General features: G+C 41.9%; 2 protein-coding genes across 9 annotated transcripts in view; one reads left to right on the forward strand and one right to left on the reverse strand.

Moving 5' to 3' along the window:
- Positions 1-2,823: 2,823 nt before the first annotated feature.
- Positions 2,824-13,490, forward strand: MRPS25 (mitochondrial ribosomal protein S25). Of its 4 annotated transcripts, none has more exons than XM_016122045.2 (5): positions 2,972-3,079; positions 4,194-6,066; positions 7,323-7,429; positions 12,274-12,361; positions 13,196-13,490. In XM_016122045.2, the coding sequence occupies exons 2-5, from the start codon at positions 6,011-6,013 to the stop codon at positions 13,386-13,388; spliced, it is 444 nt and encodes a 147-aa protein (XP_015977531.1). In that variant the 5' UTR covers positions 2,972-3,079; positions 4,194-6,010; the 3' UTR covers positions 13,389-13,490. The 4 variants fall into 4 exon arrangements, with proteins under 4 accessions (XP_015977529.1, XP_015977531.1, XP_015977530.1 ...); XM_016122044.2 differs by lacking the exon at positions 2,972-3,079 and having other exon boundaries at positions 3,116-4,523; positions 5,795-6,066; XM_016122046.2 differs by lacking the exon at positions 2,972-3,079 and having other exon boundaries at positions 3,116-4,304; positions 5,795-6,066.
- Positions 13,491-15,628: 2,138 nt separating this feature from the next.
- Positions 15,629-27,297, reverse strand: part of NR2C2 (nuclear receptor subfamily 2 group C member 2) — a 75,143-nt gene continuing 63,474 nt past the window's right edge. For 3 of the 5 annotated variants that reach the window (XM_016122041.2, XM_016122040.2, XM_016122038.2), the window contains 3 exons: positions 26,035-26,172; positions 24,893-24,998; positions 15,629-21,937 (listed from right to left, as the gene is read on the reverse strand). In XM_016122041.2, the coding sequence (XP_015977527.2) occupies positions 21,763-21,937; positions 24,893-24,998; positions 26,035-26,172 (419 nt within the window). In that variant the 3' untranslated portion in view covers positions 15,629-21,762. The remainder of the gene's footprint in view (positions 21,938-24,892; positions 24,999-26,034; positions 26,173-27,297) is intronic. The other 2 variants (XR_001594115.2, XM_016122042.2) reach the window with 2 other exon arrangements.

Raw genomic sequence — 27,297 nt, forward strand, 5'->3', positions numbered from 1 at the left:
ACTGGAACCAAGCTGGTAGGAATACCTGATGAGTTTGCTGGAGACGGAATGCAGACTAGCAGAGACTCAGGGGCCCACAGCCTAAGGTAGATCCCACATTTTCATGGGTTTTGCCTCCAGTAATCCAGGTTTTCACAGATAAGAGCTGAGAAAGAACCGTTAATGGCTCTGGCAGGAGGAGGGGAAGAGTGATCTTTGTAAAATAAGCTTAGAGCATTCCACAAGGGGAAAACTACCTGAGTTTAATCCCATCTGGGGTAAGGGCATTTCCTCCACTCCATCCCTCTCTAGCCTTCCTGTTTTAAGTAAGGGAAAGGTAAAGAAAACTTGTATTTCTATAAACTCCACTACTCACACTTCTGACAGTGTATGGACTTTCTCATACACCGACTAGTTCTTTTACACCAGCTGGGTGTCCTACAATTTAATTCAATGCTGACTACCCGGATTTGTCAGGTGCCACACATTAAGGGCCCTGTCCCACAAGACTGCCCCCACATCAGATCCTATCTGCAAAGTGTGGGCTTCTGGTACTTTTGACTTTGCTGGCTATAAATCAGGGGTTCCCAGAACACCCTTCTTGGGTTCAGTAATCTGCTATAACAGCCCGGAGAACTCAGGAAAACAGTCTACTTACTAGATTATTAGTTTATTATAAAATAATTTAACTTAAGGAACAGCCAGATGGGAGAGATGTCTAGGACAAGGTATTGGAGGGGAGGGGGCAATGCAGAGCTTCCATGTCCTCATGTTCTCTCTCGGCATACCACTCTCCCAGCATCTTGATGTGTTCACCAAGCTGTAGGTTCTCCCAAAATCTTCAGTTAGGGACTTTGTTTTGTTTTATAATGGAGGCTTAATTACATAGGCGTGATTGACTAAATCATTGGCCATTAGTGATTAACAACTTCCAGTTCCTCTTTCTTTCCCAGAGGTCTGAAGTTGGGGGCATAAGGCTGAAAGTTCCAACCCTCTAATCATATGGTTCTCCTGGCAACCAGCCTATCTTTAGGAGTTTTCCAAAAGTCACTTCATTTGCAAAAACTGGTGTGGTTGACCAGAGACTTATGAATAACAAAAGATGCTCCTTTCATTTTTATCTCTCCAGAGTTATTTTAGGAATGGGGACCAAACCCAGAGATTATGACAAAAGATGCTCCTATTTTATTAAGGAAATTACAAGGCCCTTAGGAGATTTGGCCTAGAACCAGGAACAAAGACCAAATATATATTTATTATATTACAATATCACGAAGATTAAGAAACACGAAGGTCATAGCACAGGGACATAGGCCCACTGAAATACTGGAATTTCATCATAAGATTATAGACTGCTCCCTCTCCTCCACAGGGCTCCAGTAATAACACTGGGTTACAGCTAAAAGAGTCACAAACTTTTTGAGGAGGACTATCTAAGGAAGCCCAAAGTCAAAAGGAGAGGTAAAAAAGACTAGAGGAACTTGAAGCCTCTGGCTCCCACAGCTACAGCAAACATTAAAGACAACTCAATTCCTAGTCAGATTAACATAAATCCATATACTATAGTTCTTCAAATGAGAAGCTTGCTAAAAAAGGCAAGGAGAAAAAAACGTGGTCCGATGAGACAAAGCAAGTATCAGAATCATATTTAGATATGGCACAGATGTTGGAGTTATCAGACAGGAAATTTAAGATAACTTGTTAACATTTTGAGTCTAATGGTAAAAGTAAATAATATCTAAGAACAGATGGGTAATGTAAGATGAGATAAAGATACTCTAATAATGGTCAAAAGGAAATGTTAGAAATTAAAAAACTAACAAATGTCTCTCATGGGCTCATCAGTAAACTGGACACAGTCTAGAAAATCAATGAGCTTAAAGATAGGTCAACAGAAATCGCTCTACCGAAATAAAAAGAAAAGGGAAAAAGAATGAAAAAAAAAAAAAAGGAATATCCAAGAACTCTGGGACAATTTCAAAAGGTTTAAAATCAGAATACCAGAAAGGAAAAAAGTGAAGAAAAAGATTTGAAGTAATAGCTAAGAACCAGATGAGTCACCAAACCAAATCCAGGAAGCTCAGAGAGTACCAGAGAGGATAAATACTAAAAATCCACACCTATGTATATCTTAATCAAATTGCAAAACCAAAGACAAAGAGAAAATCTTGAAGAAAAAAATTATAGAGAAACAAAGATAAGAATTACAGTGAACTGCTGGTCAGAAACCATGCAAGACAACAGTAGAGTGAAAAATTTTAAGTGTTGAAGAAAACCCACCAACCTCGAGTCCTATATCTGGCAAAATTATCCTTCAAAAGTGAAGAAGTAAAAACGTTCTCAGATAATAAGAGTAGTACTTCCGAAATGCATGTCATCTACGTTTTGCTTATGAAAAAACAGATCACGAGCTATTAAGTGTCTAAACCTAGAAGGGGTACCCCCAAAGTTTCCTTTTTCCTTTTATAAATCAGTTTTTTAGTCAATGTTAATAGTTGCACAGTTTGAACCCTTCATTTTGAAACGAGAAGTTGGGAGAGAAAAACCGACTTATTCCAGGTTGAATAGAAAGTTATTAGCCGACTTGGTATCGAACTCAGCTCTCCTGATTTATTTCCTACTGTAATTTTGTCTGAATGATTGATCCTATTTAAAAATAATTTTGCTTATGGAGGAGAAAAATGAATATGCAGGAGTGTGAAAACCTAAACGTTTCAGTAGGAGGGTGCACTAAAGCAAGGTGTGCATACTTGTAAACCAAGCCCCGCCTCAAAGCACCCGAGCCAGGACTACAAGTTCCAGGGTGCTCCGCTCCACGCGCGCTGCCTGCCGGGAGTCGTCTCCTGTGAGTCCGCGCGGGAAGTGGGAAGTTTGCGCGGAGGGGAAGCGGCGCAAGGTGTACACGCGGCGGCCTCTGCTGCTCTGGTCTCTGCTCGCCTCATCTTCACCGCCTAGCCACCGCCGCCATGCGCATGAAGGGCCGCTTCCCGATACGCCGCACCCTTCAGTACCTGGGCCAAGGGGACGTGGTGTTCAAGGAATCGGTGAAGGTCATGACGGTGAATTACAATACGCATGGGGCGCTGGGCGAGGGCGCCAGGTCAGTTTGAGCCCAGTGATGCCGCTCCGGGTGATTATAACAACGTGCTAGTAACGTGGAGCCCTGGGGCTTCACCTTATCCTGGGGCTGGCCCACTGAGGTTGGTGCTATTGCCTCCATTTTACAGACGAGGAGACTGGGGAGCAGCTTGCTTCAGGTTCTATAGCAAGAAGAGGACAGTAGGGCCTCAGTGCAGGCAGAGGGGGCGGGGGAGCCAAGGACAAGGGCCCCCTCATTTTCCTTCCTACAGGAAGGAGGACAAAGCCAATCCGTGGGGGCAATAGTCTCCTTAATTACCAGTGCCACACAGTCTCCGGGTGGGGAGGGGCTGCACGGGGTCTGGTGGAGCCCAGCCCAGGGACTACAGACGTGGTTCGAGTGTCTGGTGGATTTGGGAGAGTTGTTCCTCAGTGTCCCAAACGGGGATGATGCTGCCCAAGGGCCGATGTAGGGTTACAATGAGAGAAGTAACAGCTACTGGCATTTATTGAGTTCTCATATGTGTAGCACTGTTCTGAATGCTCCTTGTGCATTCTCTCATTGGTTTTTATAGAAACCCCACTGTAATCCCACTCTGAGGGTGAGGAAATGGATAGAGAGGTTAGATAACTTGCTTGTCCAAGGTACCACACACAGCCAGCTGGCCAGTGAGTGGTGGCTCTGAAAGTGCTTTTCTGCAGGATTTCTCACCGTTATAATTAAGTGACTATGTCAGCTGTGTAGCTACAGGTTCCCACGCCCCGCCCACCAACTAGACCGTAAACCCCACAGTGGTTTTTAGCTTGGAGTAGAGAGTCGATGAATAGAAGCTTGCAAGTGAATGGTTTGAATTGAACTTTGAGGCAACAGCAGGTGCTTTGGGCTTTTCTGGCATTAATTATAAATTTATTGAGGGCTTGCTGAATGCTAGCTAGGTCCTGTGCTGTGTGCTGGGAATTTAACAGTGACTAAGAGAAGAGTCCTGTACTTCAGTAACTGGGATTGGGTGTATGGAATGCATCAGAATGGGACATTAGAACAACTCCCTGTGAAGGGTAGTCATCCATGAGAGGGGACGTCACTGCACGGCTGTTGGATAGGCACAAGCTACCTCTTAGCCGTTTGCTTTCCATAGGTGAACCCAAGAACTTGGACCTGCTTGCTGGGATGAAGTCTTCCTTGAAGATTTGGGCTTAGGGGTGAATGGGCATCCAGAAACTCCATAACCCACTGTACATCCACTCAGGTATCACAGGGCAGATGCCAGGCAGGTACTGGAAAGGAGGAAGGCAGATTGTATGGGCCTGCATGAACTGGAAAACATGCCCTGTCTCAAGGGGCTATTCAGTGCTTGGCTACATCTTAGGTGTGTGGGCTCCAAGAGAATTTCATATTTTTAATGTAAATCTCTGGTACTTAAATGGTCATCCAATCAGCCTGCAAAGCCTACACACATATCCTCTAGGTAAGTAGGATACCGCCTTTCTGTGTTTCTTGTTCCTAGTGGTAAGGGGCTTGCCTTTCCCACCTTTGCCCTTTTTGTGATTTTTATGCCCTTGAGTTGAGCCTGCCTGACCCGCTCTAGCCCCACAGGCCTTTTGGTTGTTAATGTGCCCTCAGCATTTCAATTGTCCCTTCCTCCATTCCAAGTGCCAGTGGCCAGTACTACAGCCCTGGGGTACCCATTGCCTTGGCATATGCTGAGTATGTGGGGAGCTGCCTTATTCAGTGCCTGAGGGCTAAGTCCCTCCTCACCTGTGCCAGGTGTTTTTGCCTTTAAGATGTAATAAGAGATGTAACAGCTGCAAGCATTTATTGAGTTCTTTGTCCAGCCCTGAGCCTCAGAATCCAGCTGAATTTGATAATTTGTTAATGACAACACTGTGGAAGAAGTCCAGATGCTAACTAATCACAGCCTGGGGTTTTTCACTTACTAGTTGTTGACCTAGGACAGTTTATTTAAATTTTCTGACTTCCTCAGTTGTAAAACCTTACCTTCCAGCATTGCAGTGAGGATTTGAGTATAAAGTGCCTAGTAAGATGTCTGACATATACAGCAGGTGCTCAGTTAAAGGTTACCTATCGTTAACTTTCTTCCATGCTTCAGCAAGAACCAATTAAAAATCCTGTTCAATTTTTGTCTTAGTAGTTTAATGTGTGATAAATTCCTACATGCATATGCCCTGGTTTATTTGTATGAAATTCTGCGATGTTGGGATGTTCTGCTTTGGGGTGGGAATTGAGCAGAGGCCTCCTAAGCCCAGGAGGATAAATTCAGTCTTTGACCTTCCCACTCTGTGTGCTGTTCTGGTTGCCAAAGCTTATAGTAGCACCCTGCTTCCACTTCCCCTGGAAGCAACAACTTTCAACTCTAACCAATTAATTAGAGTTTTAACCTTCATCTCATTAAATACCATACTTAGAGAGCTACTTCTTACTTTCTTCGCTTTAGATATTACCTAGCGCCTTGTCATCATGGAAGATGAGAATTTTACCACTACAGCCATTCCCCACCCTCGACACATGCGTACTACCCCGACACCTGCCCAACCCCCATCTTCCCAATATAGTCATTTCAGAATTTTGGATAGAACTATATTCATTGTTTAATATGATTTTGTGAACACTATACACAGTTGAGCCAGTTAGAGTACTGATTATTTTTCCTTTTTGTTTTTGCAAAGTGTTTGCTTTCTCCGGGGTTAATAATTGTCATTGCTTTTGTTTCAACTGCAGATTCTGCCCCAGTTATGGAACTCTCCCCAAGTAAACGGTCACACAATCAGGCTTTCTGTCAATTTCATCTTCTTGAAAATAGACCACAAGCTCCAATTTGAACTGCTTGTCCTGTGTCGCCATCATCTTGGTATAGACATTGAAGCACAGAGCACTAACTTGCCCTGGGTCATACAGCTGGAAAGTGGTGAAGTTGGGCGACTGTGCTTCTGTCCCATGTGCCACTTGTACCTTCCCATTGTTGTCTGGTGTATGGGGCAGCGTGGCAGCAGGTAGCCTCGGGTATATTTAAGTTCAGATCACTTGAGGAGCCTTTAATTAAGGGACTGTTTACAGAGTTGTGGGGGAAGATGGGAAAAAGAAATCACAAGGAATAGTGCAAGGCCCCAGGTCTAGGCTTGCGGAAGTAGGGGGAGTTGGAACCTGGAGGTGGAGAGGGCTGCCTGATGGACTCAGGGGACTGGCTAAGGAAATAAATAGTTTGACTCTGGCTCCCTCCTTCCAGCCTTTTGCCAGGACTTCCTGTTGGCTAAATGCAACAGAATCTGGAGGGCAAGGAAGCCCTTTTCCAAAGTCCACATAGGTTAGCCATTCAGGATGGAGAATGGGTGGAGAGGGATCCAGATATATGGTCGTATTGTAATTTATTTAATCAGTCATCTTTTGAGGGCCACTTAAGTTTCTGTTCCTCTGCTGTAACAAATGATGCTATAATAAACCTCATACGTTTCTTTGTATTCAAATGTGAAAATATCTAAAAGTAGAAGTGAAATTGAGTCAAGATGTATGCTTTTAAAATGTTGCTAGTTCCAAACTGACCTCCAATTAGTTAAACCAATTTATATTCTTAAGGAAATGTTTACTCCTATAACTTTAAAAAAATCTTTAGCCATCTAAGAGGTGAAAAAGAATCATTTTAATCTACATGACTTTATTGGGAAGATATTAAGAATCTTCATATCCTTTTTGTTTTCACAGTTTCATTTATTTTTAGGTTGTGGTATAATCTACATGAAGTGCACACCTATAAATATATAGCTCGGTGAATACTACATATGAATACACAAGTGTAACTACCACACAAATCACGATTGAGGACATTCCATAGTTTATTTTTGAGCTTTGATTTTTTTTTTTTAATGCCTACAGCTCCTGGTCTTCCTAGGTGGTCTCCCATCCAAGTACTAACCAGGCCCAACCCTGCTTAGCTTCGAGATCAGACAAGATTGGGAACCATAATTTTATTTTTACATTTACACTTCTGCTTTGGTTAGTTTTAGGTTAGTGTGCAACGTGAGGTAGGGATACGGATTTCTTTTCCCTCAGATGACACACCAGGAGTCCGAACACCCACACTCAGAGAACACACTAAGACATTCCTGAGAACTGCTTTTCTCAGCCTTTTATGGGGGTGGGCAGGCCTCTGAGAATCTGATGAAAGTTCTGAGCCTTTTTCCTAGTAAAGTACACAAGTATGCAGAATTTTAGGTTAAAAACTATTGTTTCATGGGTTTAATTTCTTTTGCAGGAAATTTGTGTTTTTCAACATACCTCAGATCCAGTACAAAAACCCTTGGGTACAGATCATGATGTTTAAGAACATGACACCATCACCCTTCCTTCGATTCTATTTAGGTGAGTGTGGGGCCTCTCTGCTGTGGTCCAGGACTGTGTTTTCTTCCATCTGTTCCTCCTACTGTAGCAGTCAGGTGATCTGAGGTACAGGCTCTTGTAAACTAATATTGCTCCTGTCACCTCGGCTTCCCATACGGTGGCACACAGTGGCCATTGTGATCTGGACTCTTCTTGTCTCCAGTTGCCCTCACATGTCTTACACCACACAGGCTAGTTTTTCCAAATTCCCTTGCCATACCTTGTTGTGATGCCTTCACTCATGTCAATTCCTCTGTCAAAATCCCATTTCTATTTTCTTTGCTTATTATTATCTTTTTAAAATCCTTCAGTACTCAGCTTGGGCACCACTTCTCCCAAGAAACCTTCCCTGTACCCTTAGATTGGCCCTTCCCCATCCCCAAAGCCCCTCTTAGTGCTGGCCACATTCTCTTGAAAAGTGTATGTCCGTGTGTGTCCTCTCTGGACCAAGTGAACATTTATTCAGTTAAATTGGGCTCAGTGCCTGGAATTCAGAAGATCAGATGTTTTGGCTCAGCTTTTGACCCCGAGTGAGTAACATTCTCATTGCTTTATTTCTCAAGTAAAGGCAAAACATCAACCTTATACAGTTGAGAATCAAATGATGTATAGATTGGGAAATCTTTCAGTAATCAAAAAGATGATGTTCTTTCATTTTATTTCCGGCCAGAAATGGCCAGCTCATTCAGGAAATATATAATGAATGTCTGCTAGGACCTAGACACTGCTCTAGGTGCTTGGGGTGTCAGGGAGCCATACAAAGATCTCTGCCATTGTAGAGATAATACCCTACCAGGAGGAGATAGAATGAACAAGAAACTTAACAAGATAGTATATTAAAATATAAGTGTTACAAAAAAAAAAAAAAAATAGAGCAAGATAAGGGGTGAGTGAAGAAAATGGTGATATGGCAATTTTGTATATTTTGTGTTTGCATTTTAAAAAATTAACTTTATTGAGGCATAATTTACCTATAATAAATGCACAGGACTAATGTGCATAGATCAGTGAGTTCTGACATTTACATACCTGTGTCACTCCTTTCCCATTGAAGATGAAGAACATTTCTGTTACTCCAGAAAGTTCTCTAGTGCTACTTTCTGGTTAATTTCCACCAGAGGCAACCACTGCTCTTTCTTTCACCATAGATTAATTTTGTTTCAGAACTTCATATATATAGAATCTCACAGTATATATATTTTGTGTGTCTGGCTTTCACTCATGGTTTTGAGATTCTTCCACATTATGTGTATAAGTAGTTTATTTTTATTGCTAAGTAGTATTCCATCATGGGAATATACATGTATATACACCACAGTTTATCTGATCACCTGTTGATGAGCATCTTAGTTTTCATTAAATGACAAGACAGTTAAAAGTATGAAATTTATTGGAGATAGAGGGCAGATGGGAGAGGAGTGGACAGGGAACGTCTTCAGATGACAAAGCAGGTCTGACATCTCTGAAAGGACGGGGAGAAGGAAGGAGAGCGGGACGGGAGGAGCCTCAGATGGTGGTGCAGCTCTTGGAGAGTCTGGGCCGGTCCAGTGGGAAGTTGTAGCTCTGCACTGGGCAGAAACAGCCAGATCCTAGACCTAGGCCGGGGAGAGCTTGGGCTTGGGTCTGGTGCTGCTCTGGTGGATCTCCAACACAACAGCTGGGCTGTTGACTTGCAGGAGGGCTTGCTTGAAGGAAGGTGTGATTGGAGGGGCCTCCCTGGCTACAAAGGGTTGTTTCTAGTTTTTGGCTGCTGAGGTGCTTATCAGTACCTTCTTGGCACAAGTCATCTTTGTAGACATGGGCGCTCAGTTCTCCTGGGCCTATGCCTCAGGACAGGATTGCTGGGTCACAGAATAGATATGTAATGTTCTTAGGAACTGCCAGACAGATTTCCAAAAAGATTATCATCTCACCCTCCAGGCAGCCGAGTGTGAGGGTCCTGGTAGATCCACATCCTACCCAAACTGGTGTTGTTAGTTGCATCACTTTCCTGTGGCTGCTGTAACAGATTACCACACACTTGGTGGTTTAAAACAACACAAATTTCTTAAAGTTCTGAGGGTTAGAAGTCCAACATAGACTAAAATCAAGGTGTCAGCCGAGCCTTCCTTTATGGAGGCTCAAGGGATAAATCCACTTTCACGACTTCCTGCTTCTTAGAGGTCACCCACTTTCTTTGGCTTGTGGCCCCTTTCTCAGTCTTCAAAGCCAGCAGTGTTGTATTTCTGGCCATTCTTCCATAGTCATAGGTCCCTCTGACCACAGCCCAGAGAGCTTTTTCAGTTTTAAGGACCGTGTCATTAAATCAGGCATACCAGGTTATCTAGGACAGTCTCCCATCTCCAGGTCTTTAACCACATCTGGAAGAATCTCTCTGGGCACTTAAGGTGATATACAGGTTCTGGGGGATTAGAACAGGGACATCTTTGGGCATCTTTGTTGTCTTAATTTTTATCCTTTCTTGCGGGTGTGTATATCTCATAGAAGTTGTAGTTTGCATTTCTCATAACTTTTCATGTGCTTATTGGCTATTCATGTATTTCTCTTATGGAGTCTATTTGTATCTTTTGTCTGTTAAAAAACAATTGAGCTGTTTTGTTTTCTAATAAGTTCTTTTATATTCTATTCATATATCTGACAGGATGCAATTCCTGTCAGATAAGTCTTGTGAATATTTTTTGTCTGTAGCTTTCCCTTAATGGTCTTTTGAAGGGCAGAAGTTTTAGTTTTGATAAACTTCAGCTTATCAGTTGTTTTATGTTTAGTTCTTTTTGTATCCTATCCAAGAAATCTCTCTACCCCAGGGTTGCTAGGATTTTTGCCCTGTTTCCTTTAGGTTTGTAGTTTTAGATTTTACATTTAGGTCTGTCCTCTATTTTGAGTCGTTTTCTTTATATTAAGTGGGGGTAGAGATTGAGATTGAGGTTCACTTTTTTTTTTTTTGAATCAGGATATTCAGTTATTATAGCACCATTTGTTGAAAAACTATCCTTCTTCTTACTGAATTTTGTTGGCATCTTTGTCAGAAATCAATCCATCATTAGAAAAACAAAATGCTTGTATATCCATATAGTCAGCCATGAAAAGGTATGAAGTGCTGACACCTGCTACAACACATTTGAACCTTAAAAATATTATGCTAAGTGAAAGAAGCCAGACACAAAAGGCCATATAGTGTTTGATTCCATTTATATGTAATGTCCAGAACAGGCAAGTCCATAGAGACAGACAGTGGTTGCCAGAGTCTGGGTATGGGGTGGTGCGGGGAATAGGAAGTGGCTGCTTAATTGGTAAAAAGTTTCTGTTTGGGGTGATGAGAAAGTTCTGGAACTAGGTAATAGTGACAGTTGTACAACATGTGAATGTACCAAAATTCACTGAATTATACACTTTAACATGGTAAATTTTATGTCCCGTAATTTACCACATACAAAAAAATCACCTGGCCATATATTTCTGAACTCTTCATCCTCTCTCACCAGTCTGTCTGTTCTTATACTAATATACTGTCTTGGTTTGTGTAGCTTTATAAGTGTTAAGATCAGGTAGTGTAAATCCAACTTTTTTTCCCCAAAGTTATTTTGGCTAGTCTAGGTTCTTTGCATTTCTAGAGACTTTAAAATTTGGTTGCCAGTTTCTAGAAAAAAGCTTGCTAGGATTTTGATTGGAATTATATTATAGATCATTTTGAGAAGAGACATTTTAACAATATTGAATATGTTTTGTAACTATTGTAAATGGTGTTTTAAAATATTTCATATTCCAGTTTTTTGATTAGCATCACACAGTTCTGTAGAAGTACAGTTAACTTCTGTAAATGGTTATGTGTGTTGCAGTCCTGCTGTAAATTGACTTATATCTTGTAGTTTTTAAAAAAATTCCTTAGTATTTTTTACATACACAGTCATGCCATCTGCAAATAGTTTTACTTTTTCCTTTCCAATCATTTTTTCTTTTTTTTGTCTTAATTTCACTGGCTAAATTGGCTGTAGTATTTTGTTTTTACCAGTAATGTAGGAAAGTTCCCGTTACTCTGCATCAGCACTTGGTATTGTCTGTTTAAAAATTTTCAGCCTCTCTAATATCTCATTAAGGTTTTAATTTTCTCACTTTCTTAATGACTAAGATATTGCATATCTTTTCATGTAATTATTAGCTTTTTGTTGTTAAATGTTTATTCAAATATTTGCTTTTTAGTTGGATTGTCTCATTGAGTTGTGAGAGTTTATATAATTGAGATACAAGTCCTTTATCAGATTTATGTATTATGAATATTATCTCCCAGTCTATGGCTTATGATGCCTTTGGAAGCACAAAAGTTTTGAATTTTGAGTTCAGTTGATTGTTTTTCTCTGGGTGTTTTTTATATCATACATAATAAAAATCTTTGCTTAGGTAAGGTTATAAAGATTTTCTATTCAAAACTTTTATAAAAGTTTTACCGCTTTCAAAATTACCATGGCTATTTTGGGTCCTTTGTATGAATTTTAAATTCAGCTTGTCAGTTTCTATACAAATACCTGCTGGGATTTTGATAGGGGTTGCACTGAGCCTATAAACCAGTCTGGGGAGGATTGTCATGTTAACAATATTGAATCTATCTGTAAACATGGAATTTCTATTAAAATAGTACATGCCTAAAATTTGGCTGCTCACGTCTAAAGGAATATGGAAAAGGTAGCATTTTGTTTTATGTAAACAAATATATTTACTTTATTGTTAAAATATTTCTCCACTAAAAGCAAATCCCAAATCACCACATTTGAGGCTGAGGGCATCTGCCAAGTTCTCAGGTTTTCTTCCCCATCTTCACTTCCTGTTTCCAGATTCTGGTGAGCAGGTCCTTGTGGATGTGGAGACCAAGAGCAATAAGGAGATCATGGAGCACATCAAAAAAATCCTGGGGAAGAACGAGTGAGTTGCTGGTGTTGACCTGGAGGGGAGCAAACATCTTAGCCCAGAGTTTGAGAGAGAAGGAAGGGGTGTCGAGAGGGCAGGCTCTCTGACAGTGAGCTAGACACTCACCAGATGTGTGACCGTAAGTCACTGAGCCTTCAGTTGTAATTCCTTCTGCTGTGAAGTGGGGATAAAGGTGTGTTCCTCCCTCTTGGGGTCATTGGGAAGCTGAGATGTAGCTGAAAAGCTTTCCCTGTGTGGCCAGAAACAAGTCCCTCCTCGGGAATCTCAGCTTGGAGCTAGTGGGTGTCCAGCCCCGGGGCCTGCTGTGAAAGGTCTCTTTTCTTTTTCTTTTTACCTTTGAACTTTATTATTATTATTTTTTATGGTGACATTGGTTAACAAAATCCAATAAGTTTCAGGCGTACAATTTAACAGTAAGGCATATGTATATGTTTCATTGTGTCTCTTCTTTTCATGGAGGAAAGGAGGGAGGGAAGCCAAGAATGTCTCTGTGAGAAAGCACAAAGGCATTTCCAGGCCCCTTTATCCTGATTGTCTGATGAGTCAGAGCCGGCCCCTTGGCTGTGAAGGCTGAGCATGCCTGGGACGAGTATGCTTCCTAAGTGACCCCCTCCCCTGGGGTCTCACCCAGTTGACATGCTGGAGCCTTCCTGCTGTCCATCCTCTCTCCCTGGGGAGCCTGTGGGGAGGGGACAGATACCCTATGGGAGTGAGGAGCAGGTTAGGAGGCACAGGAAACCTAGGTCTCCCTGGCCGATGGTGGGATTCACTCTAAGTCCTTTGCTTCCCAGAGGCTCAGAACAATGTTGCTGTCTGTGCTTTTGGCAGGGAAACCCTCAAGAAAGAGGAGCAGGAGAAAATGCAGCTTTCTCACCCGGCTAACTTTGGACCCCGAAAGTACTGCCTGCGGGAGTGTATCTGTGAAGTGGAAGGGCAGGTGCCCTGTCCAGCTCTGGTGCCGTTACCCAAGGAGATGACAGGGAGGTACAAAGCAACTCTGAAAGCTGGTGCCCAGGACTAAGACCCAGGCCTGTGGGCTGGGGTTACCTTGATCATAGGGAAGCCTCTGGTTCTGTCCCCAGAGAGACTCTGAAAATAAAATGCTCCTTCATTACTCCATCAACATGTTGTGTTTTCTAGTCTGATCTGCACAAGGAAGAAGGCCTACGTGGGGACAGAGCTTTGGAATGAGGAAGGTATAAGGCCACAGGCTGACATTCCTGTCTCTGTCCTGTGGCCTTGTCTTTCCTGTTCTCTACTGACTTCTCTTCCAGACCCTGCTCTTGAGAATTATAAGCTACTGCGCCTGGAGCCATCTTGGGCTGGCAATGTGAATGTTCACTCCATTCAGGCTCTTTGGGTATTTTTACAAAATCCCAGGGCAAGCCTTTGTGGAATCCTCACTTTTTAAACTAAAGCCAACTGACCCTTTCCTCCTGAGGAGTCTGTCTGTGGGCGTGCCAGAGATGTAGGAGGCCCCTGTGGCTGCAGACAGACCAGTCTCTCTTAGGAATGCGCCCACTAGTAAGCCACTGCCAGCCTCTGTGGCCCCAGCTGTATGCCCCTTAGCAAGCAGGTTTACAGACCATGAAGAAGGAAAGGAGGAAGGCACTGCCTACTCAGCAATTTTGGGCTCTGCCCTGAGAGGCCTGTGTTAAGAGGCTGCTGCTCAGCTTGCCCTCTTATTCAGTTCTCGCTTACTAAGGTTTGGAAGAGGGTGTGAGGTGTTAGGGTCTGCCTAGTAGTTCTTTCCTCCTAAGATATTGATATTGGCACTTTAGTTGTGCTGGTTTTAGCCCCCTTAGGAGACACCAAAGCCCATTAGGGTCACTTTAAAGTTTTATTTGGTCAAAAGTGAAGGACCAGCTGGCCTACAGATCAGGAGACTTTGCCCTTAGATTTGAGGTCTGAGTTCCTTCCTGGGAGCCTGAGGCCTAGATATCTGTAAAAGGAAAATAAAGGCACTCTCTCCCACATGAGGTAGTTAGCTATAGATGATGAAACTAGAATGTATTTTATATGAATGCTGGAGATTATCTCAAATTGAGAGAAATTTGTCTCCTTTTACATTTGATGTTCAAGTTATGGTTTACTGTGATTTTGTACCAGACCTGTGTTCAGGGTGATAGCTTTGGGGGCATTGGGGGAAGGTGGGTATGTGGGTCTAATATGGAAGAGGCAAGCTTACTTCAGTTGTGTTTAATTGAAATTCACTTTGGTGCCTTTTCTCCCATCACCATTTTGAGGGTGGCTAGAAAACTCTATCCTCCATTCTGATCCCTCCTGTAGGTGCTGGTTTCAGAACCTGCAATTCTTCTAACAACCCCATGGTGCTGCTTGTGGCCCGGGCCTTCACATCAGCTGACTTGGCTCTCTGTTGGGCTGCCAGGCCTTTTCAGAGAGTTCATTCCCTTCGGGCTGTTTCCACAGCTGGTGACATAAAGCCTTATGGAATTATTCCTTCCTCCATGGCCCACAGGGCCCAGAAAGGTTGCTTACCAGGATGGCCCTGAACCAAGTTAGTGACCCCTCTTTAGCACGAGAATGTCCAGTACCTGATGAGTCAGTGCTGGTGTTACTATTTGCGTGGGCTATTTCCTCACAGACAGCAGATAGTGATTCATGGAAATAAATATCACTAAGGGGCATTATCTCAACCTTTGCCTTCCATTTCTTTAATAATGATAAAAGGTTTAAAATTTACAGAAATGGGAGATTAGAGAAGACAACTATGAAGATTTTTTGATTGACATACTGTTTCTTAATTTTATTTGCATAAGCAATGTTTGCCCAAGTGGTTTTTGACTGTGTTCTCAAGTGACCTGTTTTCATTTTGAGTACTAGTACTACCTTACCTGGCAGAGCCATTTAAAGCTAGCTGGCTGCCAGTGCGTTCTGCCCAGAATCAGACTTTGGACCTCAGAATTCTCACCTGTAAAATGAGAGGTCAGATGATTTCTGAAACTTTACGAACACATTTTTACCCTGGAGAGCAAATATCCATATAACAAGTCTGCTGATTTGAGGTGTGTATGTAATGGCAGTCCATGAGGTCGGGCAGCCCAAGCCCTGCTCTGCTTCAGAAACCTAAGTCCAGTGGGCCATCAGATGGACAGGGCTAAGTCACTTTCGGCCAAGGCTAAGGTGAGGTAAGATCTACAGGGTTCTGACTACTAGTTGCTTCCTCACCAGGGGTCAGGTGAGAATGCTTGGAGGGTCAGGTGTTATTACTATTATGAGAAATGATGAGCAGGATGCACGTTTAGTCTTTAATTCACTTTTAATAGTATAAACCTCATTTAGGTAGTAGTATTAAGCCACAACAATAATGCCACATTGAAATAGCATTTAATAAAATGCATAAAGCTAATTCATGCACTGCAATACTCTATATACAAACACAACAATGCAAATTCTTCTTCAAGACTGAAGACATTGATTAGATATAAAATTCAGTTTAAAAAGAACATGCTAGTTTTTAAATGCCATCACATAAACAAAGCTGATTTCAAGCTATAGCTTTCAACAAGTTTTAAACCTGGAATTAAAAGGTAATGGCATAAACAATATTTCCTATACTGGGAAAGGCAGACGTTACAGAAACGGTCCCAAGAAAATCTAACACCCAAATTTTCCTTTAACAAGATGTCTTTTAAAAGGGCTGGTAATGCAGCTACATTTAAACAGGTCCAAACTACAGGTAAAAACTATGGTTTGTACTATGAAAAAGGTGTAGCTTTTCAGTTATAAAACTAGTTGAACACTGGTTTACAAGATAATTAGGAGAACAGGGACTGTAGAAAAATATTCCAGCACTTGAGTTGTATGTGACAGCAGCATTTGAGTCCATGAATGCTCTGGTCGTTAAAATAACAATTATACTCTCTTAAAGAAAAGCCCATTTTTCATGTAAAGTCTACTTTCAAATGTTATCCAAATATTAAGCTTTATCAGTCTGTCAGTTGGTAAATGCTGCTGAGTGTTTTCGTTCAGCATTTTTTTCTATGTTGTATGTATAAATATTGAGACACCAAAATTATTGGCTTCTTAATTGAAAGTATAATTGGGCATTAAAAATAACTCAGACATTCCCCATCCTGATACTTTTTTTAAGCTTACAGTTTAATTTTTTGTAGGTTGCTGTTAAGATAAATAGACCCAAAGGAAAATTTTTATTTTAAAGATTAATTTAGAGACTGCCCAGCTTCCACTTTTATTATTTTAACTGGAAAGCCACCTTCAATAGTGTGATTGTCACAATAGGCAAGGACATGGGAAAGGTGACAATCACTGCTGGGAAGCCAGTGAAGCAGCAGGAGCATCTTTACATCAATCACATTTGGGGAAGCTGAAGGCTGAATGGCCCAGTCTCACAAAAGGCACTGAGTGCTATGGTCTCATGAATGTTTTCAAACATTTCAATAGCTTACTTAAAAAAAAAAAAAAAAATTGGATTATGTGAGAGTTTTTGCAGTTACCCAGGGATTTCAGCAGGTCAACTTTTAACCTTCCTGCCAGTCGGGACCCCTGTGCTTACCAGGTCCACGAGCAACTACTGCTGGGCTGGGCCCTGGCTCTCGAGTGCCTATCTCAGTTTAAAGCCTGATTAAGGGGGAAAATTCATCTGAATAGAGCTGGATGAGAAAATTTGGCATCTGTAGCTTTAAGGGCATACATATATCCATATTAAAATGCAGTTTTTATCTGAAATTTTAAAATCATAATTTACAGAAAGGAATTGGTGGTTTCATTCATATGCTGTAGAGACTTTTAAGATTTGTAACATATGCCATAAAGTCAGCCATCAACATTCATACTTTTACAGAATACTTGGTACGTTTTTTTTTCAGCTGGCATTTGTTTAGTCACAGGGGAGTGCCCACTGTCTGCTGAGTACAGAGCAAGTGGGGAAATTGCTACCAAGCCCAATGACACAGACGGTTCTGAAATTGACCACAAGACAGAATGAGAGTATCTGGGGGCTACTAAGTTCCTTCCAGTTAGGCCTTAAACAGGTATGCGACAACCAGGTTAAAGATCTCCAGCTAGTTTTTGGACATTAGGATAAACTGTCTTCCAGCTTCATAGCCCTTGTCTGAACGTAGAGAATACATAGCAATGTCATCCTGTCAGGACCTTTCCCTGGTACAGAGTGGAGAGTCTGACTTCATGGCCTTTCCCAGCCAGGCTCACCCAAAGGAAAATGGAGTTAAGAAAATCTCAGCAAACCCATCCTGCTGCAGGACCTTGGAACACCCACATCAATTTACTTTAGCAACTCTATCATAGAGTCTCTTTAAAACAAAGTTTGGATACGTGGCTACATGTCTGTATACATAATATACATCTATGTACACATACACACACTATATACACTGTACATATATAGAAGATATAAACACATGTACATTCATTCAGTCATACAAGCCTATAAATCTGTACACAATGCGCTGAAGGGAGCTCAGGGCTGGACACGCAGATGTGCATGGTGGTGGGAGGCACACGGGGAGGTCCAGAGCCTGTGTACAAGAGACCCAAATCTACCGTATTGATTACAAATTCACATCAAAGTTAAGACATTTTCAAAGAGCCATACAATCTAGGGAATGGAAGTGAGAAAGTAGTAAGGGGGCGTCTGCCCTGCCTGCTCAGACTGTTCCACGATCTAAAGGGCACTGACCTCCCAAGATAAAGGAAAATGTCAGATGATGGTACTTTCCGTGACCTGGGCTCAGAGTTGAAATGTGACATATAGCCCCACTGCACATAAGGTCATTCCACTGGAAAGGAGGCCACAAGCTTCTGGACTCTAACCAGGTCCTAGAACTTGGATCCACAGCCAAGGGCTGCTTGTCAGGCAGAGGGCAGGCAGGGAGTGAAAATGCTCTGCTGGAAACTCCCCCAAAGGATTAGGATGTGGTTTTCCCAGAATAAAAGCACTAGATAAAGCTGGAGCTCTTCTAATTCTTGGCTCCCTGCCGTGGCTGTCCCCAAAACAAGCAAAACAGCTAAGTAAGCTCTAGTGAGTATGTTGCTGCCATATTAGGGAGCTCAGAGTAGATGTGTCCATTGCTATCGCCATGACTGGTGGCAACTGCCTCAGAACAGTCCACATTTAATACTGACACTGACAAGCTAGAAAACAATCCCTCTTGAGGGCAATTACATAACACATCTTACAACAAGTGACTACACCTGAAATTAAATATAAAACCCCAAACAACAAAAGAACCCCAACCACAGCCTTGTGGCAGAGGTTATACAATAAATAATGCACCCCCCCGCCCCCCATAAACACACACACAGATCTCAGAAGGGCAGTAACATTCTGCCTTAAAAATACTTTCCAGGAATAACTTGGAAAATATTTGCTCGAGAAATTTGGTCTTTTTCTAAGTCTCTTCCTGTCCTGTTTTATGATTTATATGTAATGAACTCCACAGATTTCAACAACACATAACTCTCCAACATTATGTAAGATACCACTGGAAAAGAGCCTACTTCATCATGAAGCGATGGTGTATGTTGGTTCCCACCACCTTTAGCCAGTGCACCTCTCCTCACTGAAGGAGGAGTGGCTACGCCAGCGAAGGGGGGGTGTGAATAAGCTACATGGCAAAGAATCCCACACCTGGCTTATTTCACTCACATTTAGTGGGCAGAGGGCTGGTTTCACTTCATTAAATCTAGAGTTTCACAAACTACTGACACAGGTTAAAAGTCTTATGAAAGTTGTGCTCAAATATCTGCTTGGGATCCCTTTTAATTTTTGATTTTGAGCTTCTTTTAACCAATCTAACAAGAGATGAAATGGACCTGCTGTCAAATGCCTGAAACGATCTGAGGCAACGAAAATTCAGTGTGGACATGATCCGTAAGGAACATGCCACTTCACAGTAAGGCCAAGAATCTAGGAAACTAATGAGTGTTCAAAGCCCAATATGGTCCACTGGAATCTGCTACTCCCTAACCTAAATAGATTCTTCTCCAGGGCTATCTTCCCTATCCAAATGTTCACTGTCCTGCTGGTTATCACCTTTTTTTGCCAACATATCTAAGCAGTGGCTTCGTCAAGACTGCAGTCTAGATCTTGGCTAAGCTGCTCAGTACCTTATGGCAGCCCAAGTCTAAAAGCTTCATAGACAACAGGACTCCCAGGGCCTGCCCCTGGGAATAAGGGAGCTGGCTGGTTGTGGGCCTTTTGACCAACACCAAGAACTCAGAATATGAAAGATGTGACACAACATGTATTTCCAGGGAGCTACTCCGTGATCAACAGACATGCTTACATTCAAAAATCAAGGAGTAAAATAGGCAATTTGCTGTGTAAGATGCATGAACATTCTTTAAAATGCCCTCTGCTAAAATCCTTCACAGGCAGAAATAATACAGACCTGCCCTAACTCCATTGTCTTGGCCAGTTTTTTGTCTTAATTTTAAAATTTAAATCACTTCAAAGTTAGAAAACCAAAAACTTAAGCTAGCAAAATTAAATCCTTTCCATCATTTTATAATGGGCACCCTTTCTCCAAAATTTGCTTCCAAAGCATGAACTATAAAAGATAAAACCAAATCCGAACTAGAATTCGGAAACTGGAGAGACTGTCTCCATTTAATTCCCACTAGTGACTTTTAAGAACTACTTTAACACTTCAGAATAAAGCATCCCACCCTGCTTTGCTGTAAGCCTGTGGCTGGCTTGCACAGTAACCATGCACCACTTGTGAGGTGCTCACCTTGACTAAGGGCCCAAGCCAAACCAGGGAGTGCCTGGGAGACAGGGAGTGCACTGGAATCTTTTTGGACATCATCTGATCAAAAGGTTTAAGAGATGCAGATTTACCTTACATTTTATTTTCTTATTCTGGGATATACAAAAAAAATGGAAAGTACCTGACCCCATCTTGGACATGCCACTTTTTCCCAACAGGAAATGCTTGCTGTTACTCACATCCATGGGAATTTATGAGTGCTCTTCTCTAGATAGAACTTTCTTAAAACTACACTCTGTTCTTGTAAATGATGGTCACTACAACTTATGAGAAAAAAGATAACTTTGGGAATTAAGGGTTGCTTTTTTAAGGAGCTGGCAGTCTGCTTCTGCATCCATGATCTAGAATGCTCCAGAGTCGGTTTGCTGGCACACACCTGGGGGAATAAAAGTGCACGGTGTGCTAGTACCAACGGAGATGCTGAATATGGAGACATTCTGAAAACCCTGATAATTTAAGGTCAACAGAGAACCTTTCCATTCATCTGCATCACCATTGCCCTGGCCAGGCAGCAAGATCCTGCACACACCCCCACCCCACCCCCAGAGCTGTACTGAACTGCAGGAACACAGGCTGTTCTTAAGAGGCATTTGGAATGGAAACCCTTAAGAGGGAAACTTTCACACTCCAAGGAGGCCACGCCCCTCCATCTGAGCACTGTGTAGCCACCCCAGATTGTATTCAGGAAATACTGTCAAGGGTTCAAAATGCCCACCTTGCACCTTTTGGTCAGAAGGCTCCATCTGCCGTAGTGGCGGAGGTGATTGGGGATGTTGTCAATTGCTGCAGGAATTGGCAGTTAATGTCTGACTGGTTGCAATCCAATTCTGAGAACCAGTCATCAGAAGATGCCCCAGGTTTGGAGGAGCCTGCAGATGCCTGTCACAGACCAGGACCAGAGGTCAGGGAACCCGACAAGCATCAGCTTTGAGGAAGCTTCTGGTTTGGGTCACCACTGACTGTGCTAGTATACTCCCACTTACTGCATGATACAGATAAGCCACATTTTCATTCGCTCACAGGACTTTAGTTCAATACCACCAAGTGTGCATACAATTAGGAATGATGCCTTTTCTTACATGTAAATGATTGTCTCCTGTACCCTATTGCGTTTTCACAGAAATCATTAGCATTTAGGCAAAAGACAGTTTTCCATTTGCCCTGCTCATAGGCAAGATGTTGCTAACATTACGCATCAGTAAGAAGTGCTTAGAAAGTGCTAATATTATTACCCTGGTAATTAGTAGCTATTAATTCCAAGGACATTTTTAATATATATACACACATACTGTTATCTTAGGTTCTTTTAGTTTTCTTTAATACTAGTCTCTGACATTATAAAACTTTGTTTTTTGCCCTTTGAGAATTTCTAAATATAAATTGAGTTAAAAGATTGTTCCAAAATCTGCCGCTTCATCAAAAGGCATTAAAACATTTCTTATGGCAGGAAAGGATCCTACTAGTCTTTCAGTTGCTATTGTCTGGGATTAACAGATAACCAGGTAGGAAATGGCTAACATACTGGAAATATTTGCACATACCAAAATACCACTACTTTATCTTCTTTGTCTCTGAGCTGTCCTGGGAGGATCCTTTTGTTCCTCAGTAGGTGTGTGGTATACACTATAGACTGGCTCCGGTGATCTGGCCATTGTACTCCGCTGTCTCCATCTTGAGAATGTAAGGGATTATGCTGTCTATTGAAACGTTGCCAATGAGACCAGTAAAAAAAAGTTCTTCTGTTATGTTGGAGCTCATCAGCCTGAGTGCAGGCAGGCGGACGAGAATCCGGGCCAATCTGCAAGAAGGAGAGTCATGAGAGAAAGAAGGGTTCACTGCCCTTCAGACTTTGCCCTGGATAGGGTTCGACAGGCCCTCTCTGTACTGCTCAGAAATGAACCAAATAGACCCATCCACTATCTATGTTTTGTTTTTCCGATTTTAGCAGTTCCTCTTGTAGGAATTTATCATGAGAAAAAACATCAAACAAGTAAGTGCAAAGATGTATGTATGAACATGTTCTCTTTATTATTTATAACAATGTCCTACCTCCACCAAAAAGCAAAATAGGAAATCTATCGTCTCCATATAACGGATCACTATATATCAGTAAAAAGAACAGTAAAAAGAATAAAGATCCATATTCAAAGATAGGGAAGAAGTCCATGACATGTAGCTGACTAAAAATTTGAAAGGAGGTTGTGAAGCAGTAGTAAGTACTGCACAATTGCACTTGTGTTTATTTATTTGTGTGCACATGTGTAAATACAGTATTCAGGAGGATGTGTACCAGAACGTTAATGGTTGGCCTCTCAGTATTGGGATTTGGAGTGATCTTACATATTAAAATTTTTATGTATTGCCCTAACTTCTAGTGTTCATTTAGCATTACAATTTAAAATAAAACCATAGAATTGTTTTTGTTTTGAAGAAACCCTGCCTGGAAAGGCACACTATGACCATGTCTGGAGGGCTAGGGGACACTATCTGAAGCACCCTCTGTGATAGGCCATTCCAAAGCCAGTGTACAGTGGTGTATGCAAGCACACTGCAGTGCTGGCCCAATCTGGAAACGATCTACATTCTTATCAGTAGGAAATGTTAAATTATATCATTTCCTTAGTAACATATAATGATGAAGAATATGTGTGCTCACTGCGTATTAAATGAAAAAAAGGTTACCTTACTTTGTTATCCTGATTCCAATTATATATACATAACAAATTTCTGGAAGTTAAATACATAAAACATTGACAGATATCTCTAAATAGTGGTATTTACAGTTACAAATTTCTTTGCTTTACAAAAGTTCTAATTTTTTTTTTTCTACAATGAACATTTTAAGTTACTTTTAAAAAGAGAAATTATAGGGGTGCCAGGCCCCAGGTGCACACTGTGAGCATGTGGGAGGGGACACCCCGCCTTCAGAGATCCAGTTCATAAGGGGAGACAGCAACATCTGTAGGTCAGGGGTAGAAGTGCGTGTGGGAAGAATTAAAGAGGGGAAAAAAAGAAAATTAAATCTAAAAATTTAAATTTAAAAATAATTAAATTTTAAAATAATATTCATATTATGCAAACAGAATTCCAGCACCATCATCCATTTACCCAGCCACCTGTGAATCTTGCACGGTGCACAAAGTTGTAAGGGGACTCCACCACAGACCTGGAAGGGGTGACTGGCTGCAAGGTGTTAGGAAGTCTGCAAGGGCAAAAAAGGGGGACTTCCTGGAACACAGCACATCTCAACTGGGCCTTAGAGGCAGTCTAAAATGTTTATCAGCAGAGATGTAAAAGAAGGGGGAGAAATGGGAGGGTATTTCACAAGGAACAAACAGTATAAGAAAAAGCATACAGAGGGAAAAACTAAATGAGAGTATAAGCAGGAGGCAAACCATTCTAGGGCTGTTTTTTGGGAACTGTCTTGAGTGAGTTTCTAAATCCTGTGAGAAAACCTTTATGTCATTTTTGGTCTCAAATCATCTGGCTTGCCACCCTCTCCCCTGGGGTCCTTGACTGGACAAGGAGCGACTCAGGATTTTTTCAGAACATCTACTTTCAAAGACCAGAGAGTTGCTATTGTCAGGGTGATTCTAGTGTGTTATGGCTCTGCCAGCAGCCCCCAGAGAGGCATTTTCAGCTCTTCGGCTGCAGACACTGTGTGGGAATAGGCCCGTGGTTTCCTCAGAGGACAGCTTGCGCCTGGCTGGATGTATGAGTTCTAAGTGTGGGTACATTACTTAACAATTCCATTCTCCATGTATTGAGGCTGAAGATATTATAGATTCACGGTGAGGTCTTCAGTGATTCTAGTAGAAAATAGATACCGCTTTGGCAAATGGTACCTATGCGCCATAAAGGTGTGCCTAAAGCAGAGGTAGGCTCTCTGCCAGCAGGGCCAGCCACAGGCCTCCCAATCACACCAGAGAAATGGTCCTCCTCAGGCTGGGAGCAGTTCCATTCCACAGGGCATCTGTGAACTGAGGTCTGCACAGGAGATGCAAGTTGGGGAAGGTGGGGCCATGCATCATCTTGGTCGGTTTTTGCTCCAGCAGTTGAGAAGACAGAGTGGGGAGGGAAATATTAAATAATTTGTTTGAAGGAGCCCCAGAAATTCACATAGGCTCCAGTGGGTTGGAAGCAGTCCTGTTGAAAGAACTCTCTCTCCTCAGCTGGAAAACCTGCTAAGCATTCTTCCCTAATTCAGAATAACTTTCCTGTTCAAATTTGCATGAGAAGGGCTCATTTACATATTTGCTGCCCAACCATTACAAATAATACAAATTAATTTTTACCCAAATAAAGGAACTTTAAAAAATCAGTTTTTCTGAAGATAAAATTACTATTTATACAACCCACTTACTCCTTTATAGGGGTCAGGTTTAGTTTCTGTCAATGAAAACTTTTCTGTGAAGTACTCTAGCATTGCCTTTTGAATGGGTGTGGACCAGAGGGGCAGAGCTTCCGACTGTTCTGGACAAGGAAGGCCTCCATGAGGGCTCATGCCTCAGGCACAATGTTAGCTCCAGAAGAGATCAACCCAAGGTCCTGCTCAGTTACTCAGCAACACTGGGACAGCCTAGCATTCCTGACCCTCCCTGCCTAGCGCTTTCCGCCTTTTATAAAAGGCTAGAATTAAAATGTGATCAGGCTACCAAAAATGGAAAGGCTAATGTAATTTATATTTGCAACTACAGATCCAGCCGTGCTCCTCCCTGCCCTGAGCAAGTGTGTGTGCGCCTGTGCGCCTCACCGGTAGGTGTCTTCTGAGTAGGTTTTCTGAACATAGTCCTGCAACTCCATCTGTGCCTTTTCTTGGAATTTTTCAATCTGGCTTGTGCTGGTCAAACCTGGATGATCTGAAAAGAGAAAAGTGCCCCCAAATTGCCCTGTGTATTTAGAAAGCCTCCCTTACAGACTTCTTAGTACTTATTTTTAATCAAACTTCTGACAAATTCTCAAGTACAACAGACTGAACTCTGAAGGCTGATTGGGTCTGGATATTGTTGTTAAAACAGCGGATTTTCCTCTGTACTGGGCCAAGGTCTGACTATGTCCAGGAGGGGGCTGGGCTCTGAGTGGTCATTCCAGCCTCGGCAACCCCACCTGCAGATTCTGGACATTCGGCTTCCTACTATTCCGGAAAACACAATGATTTAAAAACTATCCCATGTAATTAAATATTCACTTTCTAGATATTTAATCACATATTTTCTCCCATTTTTTATTAGCTATTTTGTTGTCTGTGAGTCGAGGGCTGGGGGAGAAGGGAAAGGTTAAACTGTGTCCAACTCCAGCTACTGAGGACACCAGTCAGGACAAGAGTCACCCAAGTGACCTCTCAGGAGGCTCTGAGATAACAGCTGAGGGGAAGTGACGCCAGCCCAGCCATCTCTTACTTTCCACCAACAGTCCTGCCGCCTCTTCTTCATCTGCTGTGACCACACCTTTTCGTGTGCCCTGCGGCAGCTGCTGCTACTGCCCTCCACAGAGACTATGGGTAAACTTGTGAGTTTCAATCTGTACTGGGATATATATGCTAACCTAACCTGAAAATTGGTAAAGAGCAAAACAAAACAAATCAAAACAAACAAAAAGGACACAAGATGGTAGAGCACTCTTTTGTATGTATAGCCCTATTCGGGCAATAGTTTAATTAGGATACAGATTAAATCTATCCAGTATATGAAGTCATTTCTTTGCAACCGTAAAGATAAGAATTTAAAAGAATGCATATGTTTATGTTAGTAAAGCACACCTATTACGAGAACATTCAGTCACATACAGTCTGGCAGGGCTCTCTCTACACCACTGATGACTTGACAACACATTCATGTTCATAAACATCAGTAGACACAGGTGGAAACTGTCATTTGTCACCACTGCATATCTTACCGGGGCTAAAGAGAACTATAGCTTTAAGGTATGCATACTCATAGCCGTCTATATCCAGCTTCGCCATACTGTTACAGAACTCCTGCAGCTTCCAGATGTGTTCCATGACTTGCTTTATTCGGTCACCAGAAAGTTTATCTAGAAATCAAAATCACAGATCCTTTAAGAAAGGCTGATAAGTACAATAACACGAACTTCTTTGAGGGGTCACAGATTGAAAGAGAATAATTTCATGTTTTAATGAAAAAACAGTTATCTCAAGAGTGTCAAGAGCTTCAACTTCCAGTTAAAGGTGAAGTGACAACAGGTACTCCAATTCCACTGTTACATCTTCTGCCTCAATGAACCCCTGGACCAGCAATTCTCCCTGGCCCTACCCTGGGCAGCACCTTTGGCCTATAGGTACAAATTGATAATTCCTTTTATTCTGTACATAAGACCTACACATCCATTCTTTTCAATGGTTAGGTTTTCTAAGTCTCTGCAGGCATTTAAAATATATTTGTCAACCTGAAATGTCGGCATTTTTTAGTTGTCAAATTTTATGTTATCTGATTTAATCCTCATGGCAACACTCTGCTGAGGGGTATCAGTATTAACTATACTCAGTTAAAAATAAAGAAAACTCAAACTCATTTGTGAACAAAGCTAATTTAATTCAATAAAATGTTATAGGGTTTTAAAAATCACCTTTTTATAACTATTCCAAAGGAATAACTACAAAAACAAAGGCGTGACTAGGTTAACTCACATTGCTAGATAGCAAACACCTGGAATGCCCAATTACAAGTGCAGCTAAATTCCAATTCCACTGCAAGTGCAGACTGTTAGTTTTGGACCCTGAACATGCCCCGTCTAGACAGTGTCATCAGTGTGTTGTGGACATGCAGGATGTGGAGACTGCACTGGCTATCTCCTAGTCCTGACATGCTGGGATCTGACCACCAAATGTTAGATGGTCGCCATAGATCTTAGAGTCACCTGTTCATTCATGAGGAGCTGGGTGAGGTTAACTGTCCCGGACCAGGGGATCTGCATGACCCAGGTTGATGTCCCAGCAATTCTACTTTCTGTTTCTTTTGGGGCAAGCCAGGGACCTTACCAGGACTTCAGTTTCCCCATATGTAACACTGAGATAATAAATCTCTACAGGGTTGTGAGGATCTGTGAGATATTATACATGAAAGAGTAACCTGTTAATGGAGATGAAAACAAAATGTGATTATTCTGAAGACATCACTAAATACCTACATATAGGGAAGT

The sequence above is a fragment of the Rousettus aegyptiacus genome, unplaced genomic scaffold (assembly GCF_014176215.1).
Source record: "Rousettus aegyptiacus isolate mRouAeg1 unplaced genomic scaffold, mRouAeg1.p scaffold_m13_p_4, whole genome shotgun sequence".
Lineage (NCBI taxonomy): Eukaryota > Metazoa > Chordata > Mammalia > Chiroptera > Pteropodidae > Rousettus > Rousettus aegyptiacus.